The sequence below is a fragment of the Sabethes cyaneus genome, chromosome 1 (genome assembly GCF_943734655.1).
Source record: "Sabethes cyaneus chromosome 1, idSabCyanKW18_F2, whole genome shotgun sequence".
In the NCBI taxonomy this organism is placed as follows: domain Eukaryota; kingdom Metazoa; phylum Arthropoda; class Insecta; order Diptera; family Culicidae; genus Sabethes; species Sabethes cyaneus.
Window position 1 is genome coordinate 1,332,628 of NC_071353.1, and position 26,096 is coordinate 1,358,723.

Here is a 26,096-nt window from a genome sequence, read left to right on the forward strand (position 1 = left end):
TTAGTTGACTAATCTACTTTCAGAGAGCGAAATAAGGCGGGATATCTTTGGCTAATTGCAGCCTGGCTTCTGGTCTAAATGCCATTAGTTCATCCCCGAGAGTCCGGCCACTTAACTTTTATCAGCAAAGATACTCCCAATGACTGTAAATAAATCATTTTCTATATGGGAAGCGTTTGGTTCGGGAGGTCCACACTTTCTTCCTTCCCCTTGATTTCAATAAGTTTAATGGAATTAGGTGTTATTTCTGGTTCCACTTGATTCCTTGGAATTCTCTCTGTGGTACATGCTGAGCAGTTGGTTTGGCCGTTGACAAGAAAAATGATTGATTCAAGTATTCGTCATTTTCCAGGAAGCTTTCAAGAATTGGCTGCGTTAGTGTGAGATTAGATTAGATTATATGTTAATATCAGCCTTTTAGTTGCCTTGCCTTGAAGCCAGTAGACATATGTTCGAATTTCAGCTGGGAGAGGCTGTTAGAATCAATAGGCTCGTAGCACTGACCTGCAAATGTCCTGTACTCTAACAGCTGGCTGCGAAGTCTGTCGTATAAAAACAGTAGATCGAGTTTCGATAACGAAATGTAGCACTTTTCGCTTCGATCTTGCTCTTTTGATTACTGCACCTTCGCCAAACAGAATTTGAAAAGGAGGTGTATGGGGCATTTGTAGAGCTAGTAAGTATCTGTAATACTGCTGAAGAAAGCAAAGTTTTATCTTTAGTATTTGCGACGCTGTAGGGCTGCAATGCCGTTGGTAGCAAAAAGAGCGCTTTTTTGGCTACCAAGAGAGTAGCAGCCTTATAGCGCCATAAATGCAATAGGCATAGTAATGATTACTTCAGCAATATTGTAGATAATAACTAATTCTACAAACATCCCCCTACTCACGTCTCTTTGTTTTTTTCATATGTAGGTAATATATATTCTCAAAGTTCATAAAAATTTCAATTACCTCACTGGTTTAGAAACAATATATCTCATATTCTTTTAGTTTACTTCTACGTGTATTTTTCATGACAAAATTCAAGTGTAAGAAATTTAAGCTGCACATCTTTTTGTTTCAAATTAGATACATATTCACTAGACAAAAGATCAAAAAAATACTCAAAAACGCTTCTCATGAACTCATCAGTGCTAAATCCTCAATCAGTTTTATACTAGTCTTAGACACAGAACTTACCGCACGTCCGGCTATGGGTCAAAGCGAGTATTTTCCACTCCTCAGTGGGTCATTTGAAACCCCCTGTAAACTGAACGCTCAATTCCTTGTTCGGAATTTCAAACGGCCTGTAACAACGCCCACTTGTGTTGCGATAAAAACGCGCATGCGTGCTTATGAGTTATATGCCTACTGTGGTTGAATGTTAAGAATGAAAGAGAAAAATAGTGTGGTTTAGATTTCCTTTGATATCTGAACGATTCAAATTTTGGACATGTATTGCTGGTATGTACGTTAATTGTTGCGTATTTACCTTATGCCCGACCGACTTGGATTGTATAGTGAATTATTTAGAAAACATTATAATGTTGTTCTGCTACAATAGAAAGAAAATGTTGACCGAAAACATGGTCGAAATATTTGTCATTTATCTACATGTTTTTGATTTGATCATAACAATCAAAGAAGCATAAAAGACATGTTTAAGCAACCCTTGATTTTGATTTTTATCAACATAATATACTAAAACAGTACGATACAGTTTTTCATAAATATGTAACATCAAAAAAGAACTAGAATTTCAGCAGTTTGAAGAACACTTAGAACCTTCGATTGCAATACTATGCAAAACATGAAATACTCCGTTTAACATTCCCAAATCAAAAAACAATACCAGACAGAACGTGCTAACTCATTCACACTGGTTAAGTTGGGTTTATCACTTTTCACCTTAACAGTGATGGGCGCGAAAGGGCAGGTTCGCTTTAAACTGGAATTAAACTCTTATCGATATTCTCACACTTATCCTTGTTTGTTCCTGCTCGCACAAGTGCAATAACTTATCGCTTATTATAAGCAGTAGCAATAGCAGCATAAACAGCAGCAGCCAACATAAGTAGGTACCTGCTCAAATACCATTTCATGACACTGTAAAGTTTTACTGTCAGCAATCATCTGGCATGGCATACTACTAATCATATTATGATGCAGATTACAGTCTTCCAAACAGTTTATGTCATCGAAGCAATCCGTATGATAATTTATGCTGCGGTTACAGGTTGCTGGCGAGGCGCTCCACTCATACAGATGAATCCAGACAGCCGAATCGACGAAACAGACCATATCGATGTCTCTGTTGCGCAGCCGGAGTGTAAGCGAAGGGGGCGTGTTTCTTCAGCATGCTATCTTTCTCTACGCATGCCGTCTTCGTTTGTTTCATAAATCAGCGCGGTTGTTCAACGTCGTGACTCGCAACTTCGCACTACCACAGTTTATGTGACGCTATGAACGAAATGTGTGAAGGACGATATAAAATCGACGAATCGCCAACATCTGGGGAAAGCTTTGGAATGGTCGAGAAGATTTTTCTTTGTGTAAAGAAAAATTTAGTCTAAAACAGAAAGTATTTAATAGCTGCAGTTTTTGAAGAAATGCTATTAAACAATAAACTTTCCACGACCATCCCTTGTCCAATTTTAAAATCGATGATCGATTCCTGTCTTCTGTGTGTGTCTGTTTCAGTAGGCTATGCGCACGACGGCAGTAATTCTATTTATAATATATATACACGTGTATACACTCTCAGCAAGAACCGGCAAAAAGCGTGCACAGTGCGCACACAAACTCAAACGTGCGGCTGCGAGTAGTGAAATTTTCACTCCACATGATGTTGGGTGAAATAACAAATTCCTTGAAGTAGTTAGTCAAACTCAAACATTGGCGCATTACACACGTACAGTTTTCCGTGGGCCGAACGCATGGAAGCGTGTAGTTTTGATGCTCTCGCTTACGGTTTTTGTTATTCATACTGATGGATTAGCAAGCAATAGAAGTGAATTTTAGTGAACATTTGTGTAACCATAACAGGAGTGTGATTTGTAATCTTACGGATAAGCGGAATGCGTTTTGCGAAGAACAAACAATTGACGAAATCAAGTGCACAATTGTTGTAGGTCATAAGTGAAGATACAAAATCTAGAATACTACGAATTCCAACACGTATTTCAAACAGTGAAAAGTGACAAATACGATGGGAAAACTAAACCACCAGTGAAACAGATTTAAAACTGTTCTACCTTAAAAGCTAAAGATATTAACAGCACCGTGTATCACTGAAAACAAGTAGGAGAATCTCTGATTAAAATTTTCCGGACTGGAAAAACACTGTGAGGATTTACTACGGAATAGTTCAAGTTAAATTACTTAAAAGTGAGTGTTCGATCATCCTGTTTATACATACTCTATCATATGAAATTTTTATCAGTGAAAGGACTTTCCAACTCTGGTTCAAAAATTGGTTGAAATGTAAATATTCCAAAAACTGAACAGTCTTTTTACTATCAAAAGCTAAGGGTCTAAGAGGAACAATCAAAGTACACATTCCAATGGGAATTAGCTTTCCGGTAGTTGAAGTTAACAATCATACCAAGCATAGATCCCTTCCTGCAAAAACTAGAAAACCGCAAAATGACTGGTTTGCAAAATTGGCAAGTGCCCTGTTTGAATAATGTAGATGCGTTTAATATTCAATCTATGGTTGAAGTATGACCCGGCAGCAGAAAAGTGTTGAAAGGAATTTAAGGTGAGAACCTGCTACGGTTTCCAGTCTGGAATAATTATTCCGAGAACGTAGGCCAGGGGTTGGTGCGGACGGGGAGATTGTCTGAGAATCATGTTCCATTCATCTTTATTCAACATGATTAACGTGGCATGTGATCGAGCACATGATTGCCACCTACGAGGAATTCTATAGCCAGTTAAAAATACATATGTATTTTGATGAAATGAGTCGGAAAATTATTTGATGTAAATCTTTTCACTACACTGAACTACATATTATCAACACTTAAACTACAATAAAATTTACCTTATGTCACCTAGTGATCAGCAGAGGCTTTGTTGCATTGTTCAATGGTGAATGTCATTGGAATTGAATTGGTTCCCTCGTCAGTACTCTATGCGAAAGAACTTTCCGATTCCAATAGTATTCCTTATGTTGCGCAATCAATATATACCTCGTAGGATGGCAATTATTGATGCTTCATTTCCCTTAATACACACACAGGTCGGAAATATCATTTATAATTAAACGTTTTTTAATGCACACAAACTCTAGTTTGTTGGAACTGAATGTATGGAGAAGTTCTTTAGAAAGGCGAAATTTTACATGACAAACATTTTATATAATATACCTTCACATATGCAATGGATTCGGTTTATCTAAAGGTATGCATTTACCACACAAAAATCTATTACGTTTAATTTGTCTTAATTATATGGTTCTGAATACCACCGGTTCCGTTAGACTTGTAATGAGTATAGTTAATAAGCCTGAAAAAATTAATATTATAATGTTATAATTCAAACATTTTACACGTTGCACATTGTGCAACATATATTTTTTATGCCACAGGTGTGAGTTTGTTCATCATACCCAATTGCAGTTAATTATAGCCGTGTTGCTTAAAATCTAGTCTTCGTAAATTTGCCCGAACTCATGTTGGAAAAAGGATTCCAGTATCAGTCACGCTGTGTAATTGAACCGTCAGCCATATAATATGTTTACTTAAAATATTTTAAACATTCCAAAAACCAGAACAGATGACTGATCAATTTCATAAAAGACACAAGCAAAGTAGTAAACTTCCCTCAAAGAGTGTAAACCATACCTTCATTACAACCATATTCCCGATCGCATCGTCTTATGTACAAGAAATTACTGTCTACCAGGATCGATTTAGCTAGCCACACCACCACAAATGCTACGAGATGATTGATGATGATACGAAGGAGTCACCAATGTATTCCTCTACAACCGCATCCAAATATTCCGGTAGCAATTTCATCACTGTCCAATCGGTACCACAACCGTTTTCTGTGTAAACATGAAATATGCGCCAGCAGTCGTTCCAACGGTAGCAAATTCGAAAAATTAGTTCCCGTTATAATAAGGTTGCATTTAATTATTTTCACTAGCGTGCCTTGGCTGAAGCACGTATCCCGCCTTCTTTATAGAATTAAATGTAAAAATATTAATTGCCTATGGTGTAATCGAGAAGCCCAGAGTTTTTAACCTAATCGTCCGACATTTTAACGCTAAATTACGTATTTGTTTTCTATATTACGGTACACTGTAGAAGTACGAGAAATAAACTTTTAACGAAAAGTGGTTACGTTTTGCAAGCCTATAATTCAATCGTTTTCAATGGATTTTAAAGATTTGCATTAATCCAACAGAAATTTTTTATACGGTATGTGATATAGAAAATTTATTAGAAATTTGTCAAATCATTATTTAAATGGGCATAAACATCAAACACCATCAAGACTAAACGAATCAACTAATCACATGTAAACACGCGCCAGACCAAAACGACAAGTTTATTTAATTCCGAATTCGACTGTTCACTTTAGAAAAAAAGTGGCAGTTTAACTCGGGAAATAGATGTTTGTCATGAACCACCTTGATGTCCTGAAAGTAAACCGACGCAACTACAAATTAATCTGTCACAGTGCAAACTGCTCTCAACTATTTTCGAGTAAATTGACGAGTGCGTATCACTGTTGTAAATGATAAGCCTAAATAATGTAAGCAAAGGTTATTTGGTAAATGAACAATATTTTATATTTCGAGCAAGTTTCTTTAGCAACCTACTTACCTGAATTACCGATAGAAACAGTAAACCTATTGTAATGGACTTAACTGCCTACGATGAACGAATTCTCCAAAAAATTAATAACGATAGAGAATGATTTTAGAAAAAATGTATCAACAGTGCCAACTGAAAAATAGTTAGTAAAAAAATTCTAAGTGAAAGCCAAAGAAATTTCCAATTCAATCGGAGCAGAAAAGACTTTGAAATATAATGTCCTCATGAAATGTCGAAGAATAATAACGGTTTCGTTCGACATGGTGGGGTTGTTTCCGAGTTTTCCAGTGAATGAAACTACGACAGCGTAGTGACAGTAATTGGAAAATAAAGTCAGTAAATATTTGTCGTTAACCAAAATTTTGAAGGGAAAAATAGTTGTTACATATTTAGAGGTTACAAAATATATAAACAAACAGAAAGCGCGGCCATGAGGAACCATCACGTATTCTACGTGAGCTATTCACGAGAAACAACATGAGAAAAAAATTGAATCATAGAATCATCAAACCGATAGTGGTAAAGTATATGTATAGTGGATATTTTAAGAATTCCATCTTGAGAAGCCACCATTTTGTCAAAAATTATTATTGCGCTAATTCCTTCGATCAATTTTAAGATAATATAATTTATTGCTGATTATTTTTTGGTTTTTCGAATGCCGATGATTCAATTCATAAATAAGTGCTCACTTCAATACACCTTGTTTTAAAAGCGTCCCAAAAGATTAACAATAGCAGCTTAAAGTTACCGTAACATGGATACATCAAAAGCAAAGCCTTGGGTTCATACCATCTTTAGACATTAACCTTCTTTATCGACAGACTGCGCAGCCAGCTGTTGAAGTACAGGAAAATTACGGGGCCACTTCAAAGATCCTACTGACTCTATCTAGCAAGCACCGCCTAGCCGAGATTCGAACATACGATGACTGGCTTGTTAGATCAGTATCGGATACTAGTACATGGCTACAAATTAACACGTTTAAACCCACGTGCGAGCAGTCATTAAAAAGCCCTTATCGCATAAAAATTGTGCATGGTGGTCTTATCCCGTTCGTTATGGGCAGTTTTACCTCCAAATGGTCTATTTTCATATTTCCTTATTTCAACAAAACTATATTAACACTAAATGCGACTTACTAAGTATTACTAGATTTACTAAAAATTTTCGCGATTTAAATGAAATAAATTTTTAGTAATGCGTAAGCAAAGTTATAACAAACTGAACGATAGTAATAAAAATCTATTTTTACATATTTTTTGATCGTCTATGCGTTACCGCTAAGGCTGTGCGAGATTTCGTGAAATTTCGAGTTTACCGAAATTTAACGAAATCGTACGAAATTTACCTTAGATTTGATAGTAGATCACCATTAAACTAAAGTTAATGCTAAGGTAAATTTCGCACAGTTTCGTTCGATTTCGGTAAAGACGAAATTTCGCCTTAGTTACCGCTGTACAAGGTATTGTAAAATACTACGTAGGGACTTCGTAATTTGTCTGTCATCAAAAACTAACACCAATTTATACAAGGCACTGTAAAGCCAATTTGGGTGGTTTTACTCCGGCGGGCGATCTTGTTCCATCTACCCTTACGTATTGAAATTCTATTTAGAAGCATGAAAAAAGTATGTAGAAGGGACTGTGTCTCAGGACACAAACGCAGGCTTCATGTAGGACTACGGATGTGTACATCTATAGGTACAGTCCGTCCCGTTGATATTGATACTACGGTCATTTCTATAAATTTCATGTAAAGATATTTTCCAATTCCTAAAACCTAATTTTGATAGAATTAATGCAAGCTCTGTTTTGATATATTTTCCGTCTATGTTTCATTACTTTCAATTTTTCTATAACGCATTCTTTGAAATTAATTGGTTTCTTTGTTGGAGTTGATGCGTGGAAGATTTTCCGATCGATCTCTGCAAAAATATTGAATATATATCTGGAAACCGCTAATTTGTTAGTGCTCAAAACCTATCACTCTTCCGTAACTCTCGCATTTTTTGGAATGACCCCCTATATCAGCTTGCTTCCTGAAAGACGTAGTCCTATGAAAGAATTCTTTGAAAAATGGTTCATATAAGTACAAATAGGGTTTATTTCTGATTCCCGTCGTAGTAAGTAAAGCCCTTCTAATTTTCATCATTTGTTGGGTGGATTTAACTCCAAAAGTTCTTGTGCTGATTTGATTAAAACACACTTACCTTCCGATCCGTGAACTTTGAAATCACTGAAAAGCGATTATTAAAGCATATTATTGAAATTAAGCAACTGACTTTATTTCTTAAATTCGTCGTACCGTTTTAAAATCCGTCCATCAAAATTTTTCATCGTCTGAACTAAAAATCACAACAATGTTTACGAAGCTAACGCGCATGTATTTGTGTAGGATGGCATGACAAATGTTATTTTACAAAATTTCTGCAGGTCAGGCAAGTTTTCCTGACTGCAGAATAACGACAATGCCTTGCGTGAGTTGTTTTCATAAATGAATGACGGAAATTAAAGCGGTTAGTCGACATTTTTTTCTTCGTCGCACGAAAAAAGTAAGAAATTTGGCTGATAGGACTTCTTTTATGATAAAAAGCATTTAAATAGATCTCAGCTCACCTTGATTGATCGGGTATGATAGACAACAAACTAAAATATTAGGGAATAACTAGTTTTGCATTGTGTGTCATAAAATGCTGATATTTTTAATAATTTGTGTTGAATAGGACGGGAATAGGCAATTACGACGAAGCAACAACATACGCTAAACTATTTTCAGTTACACTTTTGCTAAATTTTGGCGATTTTGTAAAATCAATATTGTCACGATCGCCTTGTGTGAAGTGCTCTAGGGTAGATGTTCCAGTAATGGTGGAAATTCACCAGTAATAGTGGAAACATATCATTATTTTGGGATTCTGATGTGAGATCTACGTCAGTGTCAATACAGAGCATTGATAAGTATGGACGGAAAATTCATCAAGCACACAAAGCTGTTGGAAGCTACCCAAAAAATGGTGATAAACTTAGCCCTATCGAGAAACGTGGAAAGAAAAGCAAGCTTTCCCCAACGGATAAACAGAGAACATAGAATTGCCGTGAGCCAGAAAATAGCAACAGCACAAATTCATGCAAAATTAGAACTACCGGCTACTACACGTACAACAAGTTCACGCAAACGAAAGCTTGAAGTGACGTAAGCGACTTGGAAAACCCAAGTTAAGTGAACGACATAAGCAGAATTGCTTCAGATTCACAAAAACGGGCATCCTTTGCACCGATTAATGGAAGAATGTTTTTGGGAAGAAAAAAAGTATGAAGGCCTGTATTGACGTAGAACTGCGAATGTAAATACAATTCTACAATACGTGGCATTTCACAAATATTCAATGGTTTGTTTCACAAATTTATAATTTACAGTATTGTTTACAAATACCTTAAAATATCATTTTTATCAGTTTGTATACTAATTTCTCAAAACATAATATTAGTTACTGAATGCACAATTTTTGGTTGAAAATAAAATTCTGCGTTGTCAATGAAAACATTGATTCGTATTCTTCAATTTCTTCGAGAATAACTGAAGGCACTTTTCATTATGACAGAATGATTTAGGGTATATTTATCAACTAACATATGAAATGTCAGTTAAAAAGCAGGCTAATTAAAAGATCATTCGTAAACTAATGTTCTCTGTAGCTGGAGTCCCCAGATGGCCGCAAAGTAAGACGCTGGTCTAACAAGTCAATCGTCGTATGTTTGAATTTCTGCTGGGCGAGGCTGTTACAGTCAATAGCCCCTCAACTGTACTATACTCTAACAGCTGGTTGCTTAGTCTGGGTTTAATCGAAACTAATAATTCTTTACCATTTGGACGAAAAGACCTAGTCACTTTATATCTAATGTCAAAGTAGTTGAATATTGAATTAGCAAGTGTATAAATTTGCTGTGGCGTACCTGGGAAGCAAGATCATGCTTATGTTAGTTTGGTGGTGGTACAGTCATGTGCTGGGGATGCTGTTTCTTTCGAGAAACGCTGCTTTTGACATAGATTACAACGAATATGACGTCGGAGGACTACGCAGAAATGCTGGAGATAAGCTTGATTGAAAACGGCGTAATAATGCTGCAATCGACAACTCCAAACTGGCAAAACACTGGTATGCGGATAAAGAAATCAATTTTTTTGCGTGATCAGCCTGTTCTCCGGATCTGATCCCGATCGAGAACCTCTGGTCCAACCTTGCACGCTGTGCTTACGAAAACGTTCAAAAGTCGAATCCATGAATGTTGGGAGGAGATCTCGCAGGAATTCCATTCAGCTGAAAATCACGTAACTTGTGGAGAAATTTACGTGATTTTTCACGTGGAAAGAGCATGTGGATTATTTTGAGTGTAGCAATGATAAGCGTAATACCATGATAAGAGCGGCTTTCAGTGAAAGATAAACTTTGTGGATCTCGTCTGTGTTGCTAATGAATATGAATCGTGAACAATCTTGATCGACTATTTTGATTTCTACCACGTTTTCGAACAAAACTTTAGTTTTGGATAAATGCTTATGTCCAAAAATTTCAGTTACCGTGCCTGTGGGTAATTCCGCGCATTCATCGTAAAAATCGAGTTTTCAACAGTCTTTGTTCTAAGGTATTGTCGATGTGTTCACTATTTTGGTATACCATGCTCCTTTAAAATTATTGTCAACAACTTTTGATTTGTGATTCAGACCAAACCAAAGGTTATTTCATTGCACGCGGATCAAAACGACATTTTCCCGTGGTTTCTTAACAATTGCACTAAGCGAAGATCTCAATAATCGACAGGTTTTTTTCAATCTAAAATATATTTTTTATGTTTGAAATAGTTGAAATAGTTATGATTAACTCAGTTTTCTATTAGTTTGGTTTAATGGTTTGTTGTGAGTGGAATTAAGAGCAGAGAAATTAGTGTTGTTTATAGTTCCGCGCGGATGCAGTAGGATCATGTCGGGAAACAAGGGTTAGCAAAATATGTATTATGTACTCTTGAGAAAACTTTGTAAACATGTTGAGGAAAGTCAAATAAGGTTGTTAAGTACGGAAATCTGCGAAAATGATCTTGCACTTTTGGGATCACAGATAAGCATAAAACTTTCTAATCTATCTACTATTGATGGATGCGTTTAGTATCTTTTCAACAATTGTGATTATGAGACATAGAAAAATAAAAAAACAGTGCGTTGGTTATCAATCAAAGTTAATTAATATTAGTACAGTAATGTTCCGATTTTGTTAGCTCCCGATTTTGTTTACCTCCAATTTTATCAGCTTTTTATCCCGATTTTGTCAGCCTATAAATTTTGTTTAACTTTTGTGCTTTTAAACATAATTTATAAAACTTTTCAGCCTGCTTGAAACTATTCTGATTTTCTGGGGAGAGTTTTCAAAAAATGATGGCTTCTTGCGAGTAATTAAGGGTCAAAATTAGGGTATTTTTATAGTAAAAGTTCTATAGTTCCTAAACAAGCAATGATAGAGGTATACTATATTCAGCAATGTTGTGTATTTTTACTATTTGTACAACTTTGTAAAACAGGAAAAAGTCATACAACAACTATAAAACCAGCTAAAATCAAAATAGAAAAACTGATTTTAATGATTTTTCATTTATGAGAAATAGGATTTTTCTTTCTTTGGTGAAGAGATAGAAGGTTAGTGTCTTCGGCAAAATTTCTTGTAATAATATACTGTAAACCTTTGAATAGTACATCAATGTGTTATATTGAAACTGATGAAAAATAAATTTTTTATTGCACTTTTAGGGAGATTTATGAAAATTTGAATTCCGCTGGACGATAGAACTTTTAATTTTAAGAAAGTCTTCCAAAGGTTCCATCAACCTAAAACCAAGTTTTCCCGCTCAAAGCTAATATGCGCACCAAAAAAGGGTCTAGACCCGCGTGCTGTGCCCGGTGCATGGAGCTTTCGGCTGACCAATTGAGGGATAAAACTTAATTTTTAGCAGAAGTCTTCGATATTGCAAGGTCTTCTTAAGTCATGAATTTTGAAAAAAAATCGAAAAAAAAAATTTCGATTTTGTCAGTTTCCCCATTTTGTCAGCCCAAAATTCAACATGGGGCTGACAGAATCGGAACATTACTGTATTCATATTTTTCCCCAAAATGTAGTGATCGTGTAACGTACAAGTAAATTTGACTAAATATTTCAGATTCAGCCATATTCCGGCTTTGGCGGTGATGAATGCAGTCCATTTATTATTCCAGTTGTCGACAAGTGTCATTATTCGCAATCTTTCCTATCATGTTTTGTTACGTCTGTTTGTCTATGATTCCAATTCCTATCAGACGTCCGGACTTATAATGAACTCGTTTTAATGGGTTTTACTTGGACTTAGTGCATGTTATTATTGCGACAATAAGGTAGTGCGCGGTATTACATACACGTCTGAGCAGTATTATAATCAAGGCATAAATTAGTGTGCGGAATTATGTGCATTGACACGTAACAAGCTGAAGCATTTTTTCTTGTTTTTTCTTGTAATTTTACACCAACTTTCATATATTTCCGATACAAATAAAACTTATAATCCTATCTAATGGTGATGTTATGGTTATTCCATCTTAAGATTTAAATTTTTTGCCTAAATCATAGCACTGTCGGTCGATTAATCGTTGAGTATTGCTTTCACTAATCGATTAATTCAACTCTTCGTACGGGTAGTATTCGATGAATTTTAATTCGAATGGTTTTTTCGTTATTCGATTTAGTTGAATTACTCGAGCGAATAATGTACATCTCTACTTATACTGATCAAATACAGTTGAAGGGAAGAGATGGTCGTGCTTTTTTCTCAAACGGTTTATTTTCAGAACATCAACTAGGCTCAGGCCTAATCGAAGTGATTAGTTCTTGATCTGTTGGGACGAACAGGTACTGTCATTTTTTTCTAGAATCGAAGGAAACGAAATTGTCGTACCGGACTTGGGAAGTAAAAGTACTTACATATGATTGGCTGATTAGTTCATTCTTGAAAAAACCTAATATTTATGCTTATTTCAATACTAACTTGACAAATTTCTATTGCATTCTCTACATCAATTATTGTAAAGAAAAATTTTTGATCGGTTGTTGCAAATATCTCTAAAATCCATTGGAAAATGATTGCATTATAAACGTACAAGCAAGTTGAATAGTTGAACAATTTTTGAGGCAAAGTAGCTTACTGAAGTGCTGCAAGGATAAAACGCGACAGATTACAGAAAATCATTGAGAAGACGGTCAATAATTTATCTGTTATCGAGGAAAAAATTGACCGCTTAGTTGATTTCGAGGTACGATGCTGGTCTAACAAGCCAGTCGTCGTATGTTCGAATCTCGGCTTGGCGATGCTGCTGCTAGATGGAGTCAGTAGAATTGTTGCACTAGCACCGTAACTGTCCTGTACTCTAATAGCCGGCTGTGGAGTCTGTCGATAAAGAAGGGTCAAGTCTTAGAGAGGATGATTAAGCCCAAGGCTTTTTTCCATGTTGAGTATTTTTATCATCGCGACCATTTGTTTGATCTATTGTGATATCCCCCGTTTTATTATAGTTATGTTGTCTAGATGACGTATCACTATAAGAAGTGATCGTCATTGTTTGACTAAAAGCATTTGTCCAGCCCGGTGATGCATATCGGATGAAGTGCACTACTGAGCTAGGAGTGGTTCTCCAAATATCAGAGGGTTCTAACAGCCCTCGTTCGAACCCCAATCTTTTATAGAGAATTGCCGGACATCGGCATAACAGGTGTTCCGAGTCTTCTTTTTCTATGTCACAGAAGCGACATATATCATCTTGAACTTTTCCCATTAGTTTCAGATGATATCGGTTCGGACAATGTCCTGTTATGAGACCAGCATAAATGCTAAGATCTTTCTTCGAAAGCTCCAGGATTTTGCGAGTCATTGAAACGTTTGGAGAGATAAACTATTTCGACTGCCTAGCATTTGATTCCACTTTCGAACATGCTTTCAGTTCCATTTTTAAAGCAGAACCAAGGTGAGTTAAAATAGGTGATCTAGTTTTCACAGTTTGTAGAACAGACGTGCGCGGAACGATTGGTTAGCAACCAACGACGTTGTTTATACATTCAACAGTTTCCGCTTTGAAAATTTCGGTGATCGTCAAGGGTTACCCAGCGGGGGTGAAAAACAAATTTGAACATCAGAAAACCTCTCTTGACTAACCTTGAGCAGAACCAGATAAGCCACGGAAGGGTTCAGATCCTACAAATTGATGAGAAGATCCGAGTCTTGCAAGCGCATCAGCTCTTTCATTTCCATCGATTCCATAGTGACCTGGGACCTAGTTACGACAAGACAATTTTTGGAGTGATTGGATAGCCCAGCTAGCACTAACTCGTATATCAATATAGGTAAACTATCGTAAGAATCTCCTAACAAACTCGAAATCGTAACTAAAGCTGGATAAAGTGGGATCAAGTTGATTTTTTGTCGTATATAATGATAATGACTGACATACATACGATTTTCAGCACAAAATCGTAGAGTAGTACGGAGCGACTCGCGCTTAATCGGATATTATCGTATATAAATACTTATATAGTTGTAACGCTCAAAATTATTCGTAATCACGTATATCGTCTCCAAAATAGTACGGATATGCCAATTTTGCGCATGAAATACGATTTATTTAGCATGTACATCTGTACGTAATGCTGATTTTTACCTTTTTTATACATATGAAAATACTAGCTGGTTACATTCCCAGACTTTAGACTTTCCCAGTCATTAACTTTTCGTCGGAAAGCCCAATTTCGAAAGCAGTTTTTGGGCCCACAACAGGGGCTATGTTTTTAGAAATACGTTTACTGCATTTTTCTTGCCGATCTGAATGCAGAGAATATTAACATTTTCACATTCACATTTTGTTTCTTTCAAACAAAAAACATTCTTTTGAAATTCTCATTTCTCCTTAGAGGAAGCGCCTACTAAAAGTAGATATAAGTAAGAATATTCATGGAGAGCAACGAGATGTTATTTTCTTCATTTATTGTGTACTCTCTGCCTTTAGAAACAGACAAATACCATTTATCAACACAGGACACAAAACTTCTAGTTCTTACAAAACGGAATAGTTACCATTAAGCTAACCGGTTTCGGGTAAGGTACTAAACCCTGGTTACAACTACTCAGAATGCCACTAAACCGTACAAACTCAGCCTTGAGTAGAAAATTAGACTAGTATCAGAATCATTTACTGTTACAGTTAACGTAGTTTTTGATTTCTCCAAGTCATTTTTGTTTGCGGTTGAAACTAATTGTAGGCTTGATCCCAACTTCCTCTTTGAAACGGAAATACCACTAACGGGTGACAACTAAAATTTTGGAATTTTTTTCTCAAGCTGTCAAAAAAGATAAAGATACATGAAAAAGATCTGATTTACACTCAAGTACTTTTTTTACACGGTTTGTTGTTGCGAATATTAAGAACGGGGCAACTTAGGGACCATTTATTTATTTCTCAATACATTTGGGCTTGGCCCGACATTTGTCACATATTTTGTAAATGGTCCCTAAGTCGCACCGTTCTTGAGTAATCGAAAAAAACAAACCGTGTAAAAAAAGACTTGAGTGTACTGAAATTAATGATACATTGTCCTTTGTTGAAAAAAATTAGTGAACATTTGGAAACGGTCCGTAATCGGCTGTTCGGCGAAGCTTCCATTTGATGTCGAAACAGGAGCGTTGTACGGCCGTCATGTCAACTTTGCGAAGGCATCTCTTGTTTCTACTAACCATCTGTTTGCTATTCGTGGCTCTTCAATTATTTTTGTACACCAAGGAACCCAAAATCCTGAAGAAATCTTCGATTGGGCGTACTGAGACAGATTTGTCAGGTCGTGGCTTTAGGGTACAAATGGGATCGAATGGGTATTCAGGAACGGTTGTGTTTTTTTTTGGTGTAATGCGATGATACTCTATCCGGCCAAAACACGTATTGTCCATCTGCATGATGTTTTCGTAGAAACGGGATCATAATTCTCTTCAGACATTCGTCTGGTGCACGTCTTATTGAGAGCCAAACCAGAGAGCTTGTTGTTGAAGGCATGAGAAAGAGAACGATGTCCTCCAGCGTCCATAATTTCGGCTGATCTTCCACTACCTTGCTTGCGAATAGTTGTTGAGCATCTTAGGATATGGTAAACGGTCGAAGCCGCAACATATTCGCTTTTTAAATGTTGTACCGTATACTTTTTACCGAGATTTCTGTGTCAGTTCGTAGAAGTGTACAACGCGCTCCCGAAATGCTTCTTGTTTCGACGCCATTTTAAGCAAAACTGGACAAAAAATATTGACAATAAGAGGAGAGAGAGAGATTCATATACATACTCTCATTTCTCTCTGAGCTCGTTTATTTTTGAGAATAGGGGTCTTCAAAAAAATTCCAAAATTTTAGTTGTCACCCGTTAAGACGTTCAACAATAATTTATAAATGTATTCTTGTTTGAGATAACAAATAAAAGATGACAGAAATTGAATCAATAACACAGTTTTTCTCGACGAAATTCGAATCAACTCCAAACAGTTAATGTTGCGATAATTAGTATTTTGAGTCCTAAAAATGTACTGTAATATCAAATTATGTCAATCACAGTACAAAATTTTGTTCAGTAGGGAAACGCAAGATTCAAAATGATTAGGATTTACTGTTTTGAAGTAGAGTAGACGAGAAACTTGCAGCTTGTTATTCTTTTACTTGCATGTTGCACATTAATAATTATAATTATATGTACTTAAAATTTAATGCATTGAAAAATATTTCGTGTTATCATCGGAAACGTAATGCCGAAATTGCAGCCTGCAGCAACTAGAGCTAAAAGCAATTTTCTAATTATATTTCAAATTAAAGTAATTGCATATTCAAAAAATTCTTTCGAGAAGTTTCTGTTTAAGTATACCTTAATATTGCACTTGTGCTTCTGCTTTCCAGCTGCTTGAAGTTTACTTCACATAAGCGTATTCAGGGTAGGAGACATTGAGCCAACTGTCGCGTTTCCTCTGTTGAACACAACACATTAATTTTCTAATTTTATTTTTGTACTATGCTTTGGTTTCTCTATATCTGCAAGACTGGACAAAACTTCTTTTCTTTTTTTCGTTCAAGGCCTTATTAATTTTATTTTACACTTTTTTATCATTTCGAATCATTCATTTTTGTACAAAATTAGATTCCTTTACTCTGAACACTTCAAAAAAGTTAACGAGTTTCAATTTATTGGCCTCTACAATAATTAATATAAATCATCTAGTGCGATCGCCATGCAGACTGAATCGATAACCGGTTGAACCCAGCAAATAGAGGCAGAAATCGGTCGCGCATCGCAATTACACTCCCAGCGTACGCAGAAATGCACACAAAGCGTTGCTTTATATTTGAATAAATCATAAACACATGTGTGCAGCGAATGTGAATGCGAAGTAATTGTCTTTGGCATAATGTTATCTGAAACAACTCTATGCTTTGCCATGCCGGTACAGGCACGATTGTTGTACCCTTTCTTTTCCGCGAAAAGAAACATCCTCATATCAGCCAGCGCTCATCGTGTTCGGCTTTCGGCCATTGGGAGCCTCCGACAGTTTCTGACTGTTTTCCTTCCATGCAGATCGCACCGATCGGTGCACTTATGCAGACGCTTATGTTCGAGGTTATTATTTTCTTCGGTTTTTCTGCCTCCCTAAAATTTTCGGGGCCCTCGATAAGTGTAGGACAAGAAATAATTGAACCAGCTTGCCGGTCATGACCAGAAGAAACGACAGGCAGCAGGCAGGAGGCGTCATCGAGTCGCTGTTGCGCTGTGTTATGCATAGCCGAAGGGGCAAATTGTTCATTGGTTCGAAATTGCCGGTTACTCCATGTTGGGTTTCTTTTTCGTTTTCATTTTATTTTATGTTTGCATGGCAGCACGGTGATTCGCAAACGGAATGTTGTCAGTGTTTCTTTTTTGGGGATTAAGTATTTGCGGTTTTTATCTTCTCCAGAAAACAAAACACAATGGGTTTCGAGGTGATTCGACATTCTTGAAACAATGAACCGACGAATTCATTGACAGCACTTTTTTATTCAAGGCTATTTAACACGGTATAATTGTCAATGGACGAGAGGTGTTACGTTTGTTTAAACGCATCACATTACTTTCATACACTTTCATATCATATTATTACCATATCGAACGGATAACGGAATGCGAATCAGTAACAGCATAATTTTAGTAGCGAAAAAGAAAATCGAAATAATATAATCTTTCGATCCACCCAATCTACTTGCAGGTGAATGGTGTTAAACTCTACCACTCGAAAATGGATGCCAACAATTTTGTGATGTCTTCCTACCAGTTCGTGAACTCACTCGCCTCGTGCTACCCGAACAACAGCCAGAATCCAAATAATGCCCAAACGGGTGGTTCCGGTTCCGGACAAAGTGATGGCTATTTCCCGCCCTCGGCTTACACCCCCAATCTGTACCCGGGAACGCCACATCAGGCTCACTACTCCAATCCGCAGTCGTACAATCCACTGGCAGCGGCGGGAGCGGGCAATGTAAACAGCAGCGCCAGCAGTGGCGGCCATCAATCAAGTGAAATGGTTGACTATACACAGCTACAGCCTCAAAAATTTCTTCTGAACCAGCAACAGCAGCAGCAGCAGCAACAATCCGCCCTCAGTTCTCAGAGCTGTAAATATGCTAGCGAAGGTGCTAGCGCAGGTTCGAATGTAGGTAATAACACTAGCAATAATAATAGCACTACAAGCCCACAAGACCTAAGCACGGCAGGCAACACCGGCAGCGGTGGCGGAGGTGGAAGCAATCGGCCGGATATATCGCCAAAATTATCCCCGAGCTCAGTGGTAGAGAATGTGTCGCGAACAATCAAAACGCCAACAACATCCATTTGTTCTAGCAACACAAACAACAACAGTGGCAATATCAGTAATCGAAATCCAGTGAACCAAGTGAATTTGCCCCTGGGCAGTCCGGATGCCGATGATTCCGATGCGAGTGACGATGATAGCGGCACAGAGGGAGGAAGCTCCCAAGGAGGCGGCAGTGGTTCGAAAAAAGGTGGACCACCGCCACAAATCTATCCATGGATGAAACGAGTGCATATCGGCCAGAGTAAGTAACATTTGGGAATGCTCCTCTTTGTAGGTAATTGGAATTCATCAAACAGCGCTAAGCACCTTTTCCGGTCTTTTGTATCCGCTTGCACCGCTGGTGATCTCTCACTCGCATGGTTATTATTTTTAGCGAGCACCAAATCTTTCAGAACGATTCCAAACAGTGCATGAATCCCTACTTCGTAATCCTTCAGTCGGAAAACGCTGTTTAGGTGAAGAGATAAACGTTCTCAATTCTTCAAACAAGATATATTTCAATCAAGCGCGTGCATAACAAACAATAAATTAATCATCTAATCACTTCACACCTACTGTCAGTAGCACATGCTTGATTCGTTTTGCTCTGCAACATGCTTAAAACTGGAATGTGCTACTTGCGCTTTGGTTGGGTTATGTTAAGTATCGGAGGTGAGGAAGAGGAACTACATCGTGTTGCAAAGCACTTTGAGCGATTCGACTTTTGGAGTGAAAATTGATGGAAAAACAAACAAAAATATGGCATGAAGTAAACATAGTTCAGCACCAACCAAACCGTGGCTAGCGGATTCGTTGGTGGTTTCGCTGCAAGTCAAAGAAACTGTCTTACCTCTTCAATCGCATCTCGCCATGTGAGTGCTATCATATGGTTAGACAAAAATGTCGATTTTTTTCCGCGGATTTTGTATGGTCCACATACACACCCACATCCACACCCACACCCGCACACGCACACGTATGAAGTTCACTGCAGTGTACAATAATTTCAAGCCGCCCAGCGAAACGTAACAGAGAAGCTTCTCGGGCCGTGCAATTTCCCCTGACTAATCGCCTGGGCAAAAACAATCTGGGTTAATCTTTCGTAAAATAACTTTTCCTTGCGCTGCTGCTGGTGCTTGTTAGTATACTTTGTATGATTCGTTCGTTTCTTCGTTTTGGTTACGTTGACTCTCTCGACTGTGTGTCACACGTTACGTTGCCAGAAAATGTACTTGAGCTAATTTTGGCATTCAAGCCAACGTTTAAGCGTAGCAATGATAATTTTAAAAATTCCCTCTAAAGGGTAGCAGGTCATCGGAAATGTTTATTTTGTAACTAACAAGTTTTTAACCAAACCCGAAAGGTCCATCAATTTCCAATCACACCAAACTGAAACCATCAATGAACGAATATTTGATATGGAAAAACCAATGTGCATGATGAATACAATGAGAAAATCAGTTCGATTCGAAACAGGTATGGCATATCACACATTGTACGGAAGCTGCATCCTTACAGTTACGGCTCAGGCTAAGATTCAATCATGCACGATATGTCAACCAGCCGATGAGTCGCTCAAATCAGATACAGAGAGCAGATTAAATTTCCATAATATTTTGCCAATGTGCTTTCGCTTATTGTATCACGCGCAACACATGAACCGGGTTGGTAGGACATTGCACTCGTGCAATTGTGCACTGTAGCACATTGCCGGAACCTAATGTTATGCATCCAGCCCTGCCGAGTCGTAAGAACGGAATACAAAAATTTCACTATCATTATTAATATTAATAAAGTTGCAAATTTTTGTTTGTTTCTGTTTTCAAATTATCATCACCAGGGGTAATGCATTTTCATAATGTATAGTAATGAGGGCAATTCAAAAAGCCAAAACTCAACAGCATAATATGCATGCGTTTTGTTTGTTTCATTGTAAACAGTATCTACTGTTCCTCATCCTACGGTCCGCTTGAGACTTGCGGTTGTGTTGTGCCTTGTGTGTGATACAGCTTCAATTTTCAACACATCCGTTTGCTTCGGCCTGTACTACTGACAAACGCAGCATTGAGTTTGTTTCATTTACAGCCGAACATGTAATGTCGGTTTACATTTCAACAACAGCACTTCGATGAGTGTACTTTAGTTATTAGACTTTGGTTTCATGTTCTACCTCAACAGTGTTTGATTGATTGTTTCCATTGCAAATCAAATAAAAACCTGTAATTATAGTGAAGTTGTAAGACCACCCTCAAATTAATTAAAATGGTGATTCATCGGGAAGGTGCTACAAAATTTAAATTTCAGTTGATTCGTTAAGATTCGGCAATGGGCTGGATTTGGGAAGTAGAGGATACCGGAGGGTATTTCCAGCACGCTACTAAATTCGGCTACGCTTGAGCAAATAAAAACTTTACGCTATATAACAATACTGAAAGCCTCCCAGTTGGCTTCGAGGTATGACGCTGGCCTAATAAGCCAATCGTCGTATGTTCGAATCTTGGCTGTGAGGGGCTGTTAGAGCCAATAGCATCGTAGCAACTGGCCTTGCAATTGTCCTGCACTCTAACAGCTGGCTGCGAAGTCTGTCGTACAAAAACAGAAGGTCAAGTTTCGATAACGGAATGTAGCACCTAGGCTTTGCTTTAGTAACAATACTGAAACGAATGTAGCACTCATAGGCTTTAAGGGAAAACGACTAAATTTTTTGAAAAATCGTAATTTTTTATCGTAATCGTAATTCGTAAAAAATCGTAATTTTTTTTGTTATGATTCGGCCACGGGAAGTGGCCGAAAAACGATCGAATACATAGGCATTCCAGTCCGATGTGGAACAAGCTCGCCGGAATAAAACGCCGCTCCTGTAAAACCACGATTTTCAAACTTTATGTACCTTTTTCTTAAAAACTACAAAACGTATTGGAACAAACTTTTTTTTTGTTTTGTTGGTAGAAGCTTGGCAAAGACTGTTATTACTGTTTTCATAAAAATGTAAGTAATTAGCTAATTTTTATTCAATAAACTTCAAAACCCCTGGTTTCTCCACTAGCACGTTAGGCCATTGCAAATCATTTTTAAAGTTTTTGTCATCCCCCCCCCCCTTGGAAATTGGCAAGATACATCGGGGGCAAAAAATAATTTGTAGGATATGAGTTAAATTTTTTCTATAAAATCAATTATCTGTGGGCTCTATAGCCTGAAAAACTCGAAAAATGAGTGTACGATTTGAGTTAACGCTTCTAGAACGAAATAGAAATGAGAATTCAAACAGTGGTATTTTTGGAAATCGGCCAAAAAAAATTTTTCGTTTTTGTCTATTTTTCGTAGATTTTTGCATGGAAAATAATAACGTATATATTAAAAGCAAGAATAGATGTGGTTTTCACGTTTAAACTTTAGGTAAAACTGCCTAAAATCCATATTTTTTGCACGATTAAAAATTTCTCTTTGTTTTTTTCGGTTATGGTTTGTGCCATGCAGGTTTTTTCGTCTGCCGGATATTTAAACAACACAGACACCACTATAGAAAATAGGCCCAAAATAGCCGCAGCAACTTCATCGATTCTCGTGACTATAACTCAAATTCAGTAGCGTTTCATTAAGACCAAAATGCACTCCGAGATTCAGTAAATGTTATTCTGTCAATTGGTATCAAAATCTTGTCTCAAATAGATGCACTTTCAACGTAATTCCTGAGGATTGTTTAGGCTGAAAATAACCTCCCGTACCCTACTAATGCCAACTAACGAATCAAAGTTCAATGGTATAACAGTGGCTGATGGTACTTCCACTTGCGAAAAAGGGAGGGAAGAAGAAGCAGAGTATTCAGTATCAATAAACAACATAACAAATAAAGGGTGTACCACATCAAATTGCACCACGGAAGAAACGCTGTAGAAAGTTACCCATTGGGTATTTTCTCTTGAAAATTTGAGTAGAAGTAGTTCAAAGTGTATTATTTACACTCTATTTTTATCTCGAAAAATTTTTCGAAATGCAACAAAAATTTTTTTTTTTCAGTTTCAATCAGGAATGGAAAAAGTCGCTTCTAGCGATCAGATTCAGATTCATTGACATCACTACTTGCAAGCGACAAATATTTTGTCGCGATCTGTACAGATTATGATAAACCTCATGTCAGATCATGGTTATTGAATGATTGCGTTGAGAAATACAGGTTAGACTCGATTACCCGGGAGAAATTTTTTTTTAAATGGTGTTTTTGAAACGTATTTACGTTAAAAACGTATTTACCATTGGAAAAAATTTTTCATCGACTGCTGAGATTGTTTAGAGAGCAAAATCTTGTGATCAATGCTAAAGATTCACTGTTTGTCATGCACTGTACGTGTAGCGATAACTCATAGATTTGATCAAAACCACTGATTTTTCATTCCTTATTTCAATATAATACATTGATGTGTTCTGCAAAATTTTAAAGCATACTATCACAAAAAATTTTGCTAAAGACAGTAACCTTCTATCTCCTCAGCAAAGACAGGAAAATCCTATTTCTCATATCTATACCTATAAAAATGGATTTCTGTCTGTCCCTATGTTCCTTTTAGAATCGAAAACTACTGAACCGATCGGCGTGAAAATTTGCATGTAGGGGTTTTTGGGGCCAGGGAAGGTTCTCTCGATGGCAAAAGACCCCTCCCCCCACTAAGAAGGGGTGGGGGGGGGGTTTCCATACAAATCTGTGCCTATAAAAATGGATTTGTCTGCCCCATGTTCGGTATAGAATCGAAAACTACTGAACCGATCGGAGTGAAAATTTGCATGTAGGGGTTTTTGGTGCCAGGGAAGGTTCTTATGGTGGTTAGAGATCCCTCCCCCCACTAAGAGGAAGGGCTCCCATACAAATCTAGACCTGGATCATTCCACGCGAAGTGACCGAGAAAAAGTACAAACGTGTAGTCGACCTTCTCGAATATCAACCAAATTTGGTCAGATTGTTCGTTTTGGGCGAAAAAGCACAAATCCCAAGTTTGGTGCCGATTGGACCCTCCCCTTGATTAATGGGAGCCCCCTCTTTTTAATGAATAGCCCCATTGTTGCCAAATTCTTTTGCTTATATCTCCGAAGATATTAAGTTTAGAAACAAACTTTCTTCTGCATTTTCTAGGAAAATTACCCAAGGAATCCGAGAAAGATATCAGTTTTTAGCAACAGTGCTGCCAAATATTGTTATTTTTGATTTGAAAACTAAATTTGCATTTTTCTTTCAATGAAGACAATTTGATCTCGAAAACTTCAACACCATCGTGTTCCTCGAACTTTTTTACTTAAGAAACACTCATCACCCCGACGTATTCTTAGCCGATTTCGAGATATAGCGTTTTGAAACAAGCAATTCCCAGTTTCTCGTGCCTTTAACCATGCGAGATGACCAGCAGCAGAGGTGACACAATGTCAACGGTGCAACAATACCATTCGCTTGCGTAAAGCAAAATGCAAAATACTGATCACTCGTGTTCAGTATGTAAATGTAAAGCAGAAGCGTTTAGTTTTGGTGAATCTGAAGAAAATATATGCCCTGTATATCCCGAACGAAAAAATTGGATTTTCGAAGTTTGCAGAATCTCGGCCACCAGAGTGCATGTTGGCAGGAACAGGCACACATACGGTGTGCGCGGGTGCAATTCGGGAAAATTTCAGACTGAAATTCGTAGGAGCCCACTTGGATCAAATGGAGATTGATGGGATTAAAGAGTTTGAAACCTTACAGAGATATGCTGAAACATGTTTCCTAAATTCGTGCAAAAAGTCCGCATGTGGTGATCTAAGCACTTTGAAAGATCTTGTTTGGTCATATTTTGATGATACCGATATCAAGCAAATCCAATACAAATATTGGTCTCAGCAAGAGAGATTTTGCGTAGACTGTCATGTTTCGGAGGTCGAACTTTTTGTAGAAACGTTGTTTGATACAATCCCTGATGTACTTGCGAACATGGCTACGTAACAAAAAAAATTATTTTTTTATTTACTATTTGATGGGGCTTTCAACCGTTGGTTGGTTCGCCCCAAAGTAACAAAAAACAAGCAGAGTTCTTTAAGGTGAAACAGTACTGAATCCAACATGGTCGGACATCCTATATCCTCACAAGGACGCCATTTTTGCGGCCATGTTGGGATTCAGTACCGTATCACCTTAAAAGTGTACGTAATAATCTTCGTGAGGGTAAGGTATTAGTGGTTGTCGATTTCTCCGAAAGTTTCTCATTCGTGTTCCAAGATAGCGTACAGTCGGTTCAGTATAATAATAGTCAGGCTACGATTCATCCGTTTGCGGCATATATCGGACAGGAAGGAGTTGTTTTGCCTCTGAATTGTATCATAATTTCAGACACTTTAGAGCACAATACAACTACCTTCCACGTTTTCCAGCGGTTTTTTTGGGTTGAAAAACTACTCAAAATCTGAGGTTGTACACTTTAAGGGCATTTTGAGCTAAATCCGACTTATTTACGGGTAGAATCATTTAAGAGTGTACAGACACCCAAACAACTCCACAACTGGGCGCTAAATAATTGTAAACTTAATGTGAAATTCGTGTCGGCCGCAGAATGCTGCGAAGAAAAACAAATTTTGAAGGATCGATTCAAGTCAGCAGCATCTATTACTGATATCCGATCTATGCATGCTCCAATTCCTTCTGGTACCAACACTGTTATAATGAAAACTATTTCCGAATCAAAATCAGGGACAACATTCAAGATAGTGTCATAGAAATAAGCAATAAAAGCAGAAGGAAAGAATTATTAAGAGAAATAAAAATATATTAATACTGTTAATGCCGTACATGTTAATACTGATATAAAATATTAATTGGATGATGGATTGATAGTGTCCTAATAATAGTTGGTATCACTGTTAGGGAAGACTATATTACATACTGTTTATGTGTTTCCACAACAGTGCAAAGTGCCTATAGATTGCTCATGTTTCAAAAAGTTTTATTTTGCTTGTAATTTTACATGATAAATTGGGTGTTGTTTATTTCAAAACGCTGTACCTCGAAATCGGCTAAGAATACCTCGGGGTGATGAGTGTTTCTTAAGTAAAAAAGTCCGAGGAATACGATGGTGTTGAAATTTTCGAGATCAAATTGTCTTCATTGAAAGAAAAATGCAAATTTAGTTTTCAAATCGAAAATAACAATATTTGGCAGCACTGTTGCTAAAAAACTGAAAATCTTTTTCGGATTCCTTGGATAATTTTCCTTGAAAATGCAGAAGAAAGTTAGTTACTAAACTTAATATCTACGGAAATATAAGCAAAAGAATTTAGCAAAAATGGGGCTATTCATTAAAAAGAGAGGGGCTCCCATTAATCGAGGGGGGTTCAATCGGCACCAAACTTGGGATTTG

The 26,096-nt window shown here is 37.3% G+C and overlaps 1 protein-coding gene across 1 annotated transcript in view; it reads left to right on the forward strand.

Annotated features, from left to right (window-relative positions):
- The first annotated feature begins 2,910 nt into the window (after positions 1-2,910).
- The window catches only part of LOC128733110 (homeotic protein deformed-like), a 108,624-nt gene continuing 85,438 nt past the window's right edge, over positions 2,911-26,096 (forward strand). The window contains exons 1-2 of the mRNA XM_053826730.1: positions 2,911-3,368; positions 18,139-18,985. Of these exons, the coding sequence (XP_053682705.1) occupies positions 18,169-18,985 (817 nt within the window). The 5' untranslated portion in view covers positions 2,911-3,368; positions 18,139-18,168. The remainder of the gene's footprint in view (positions 3,369-18,138; positions 18,986-26,096) is intronic.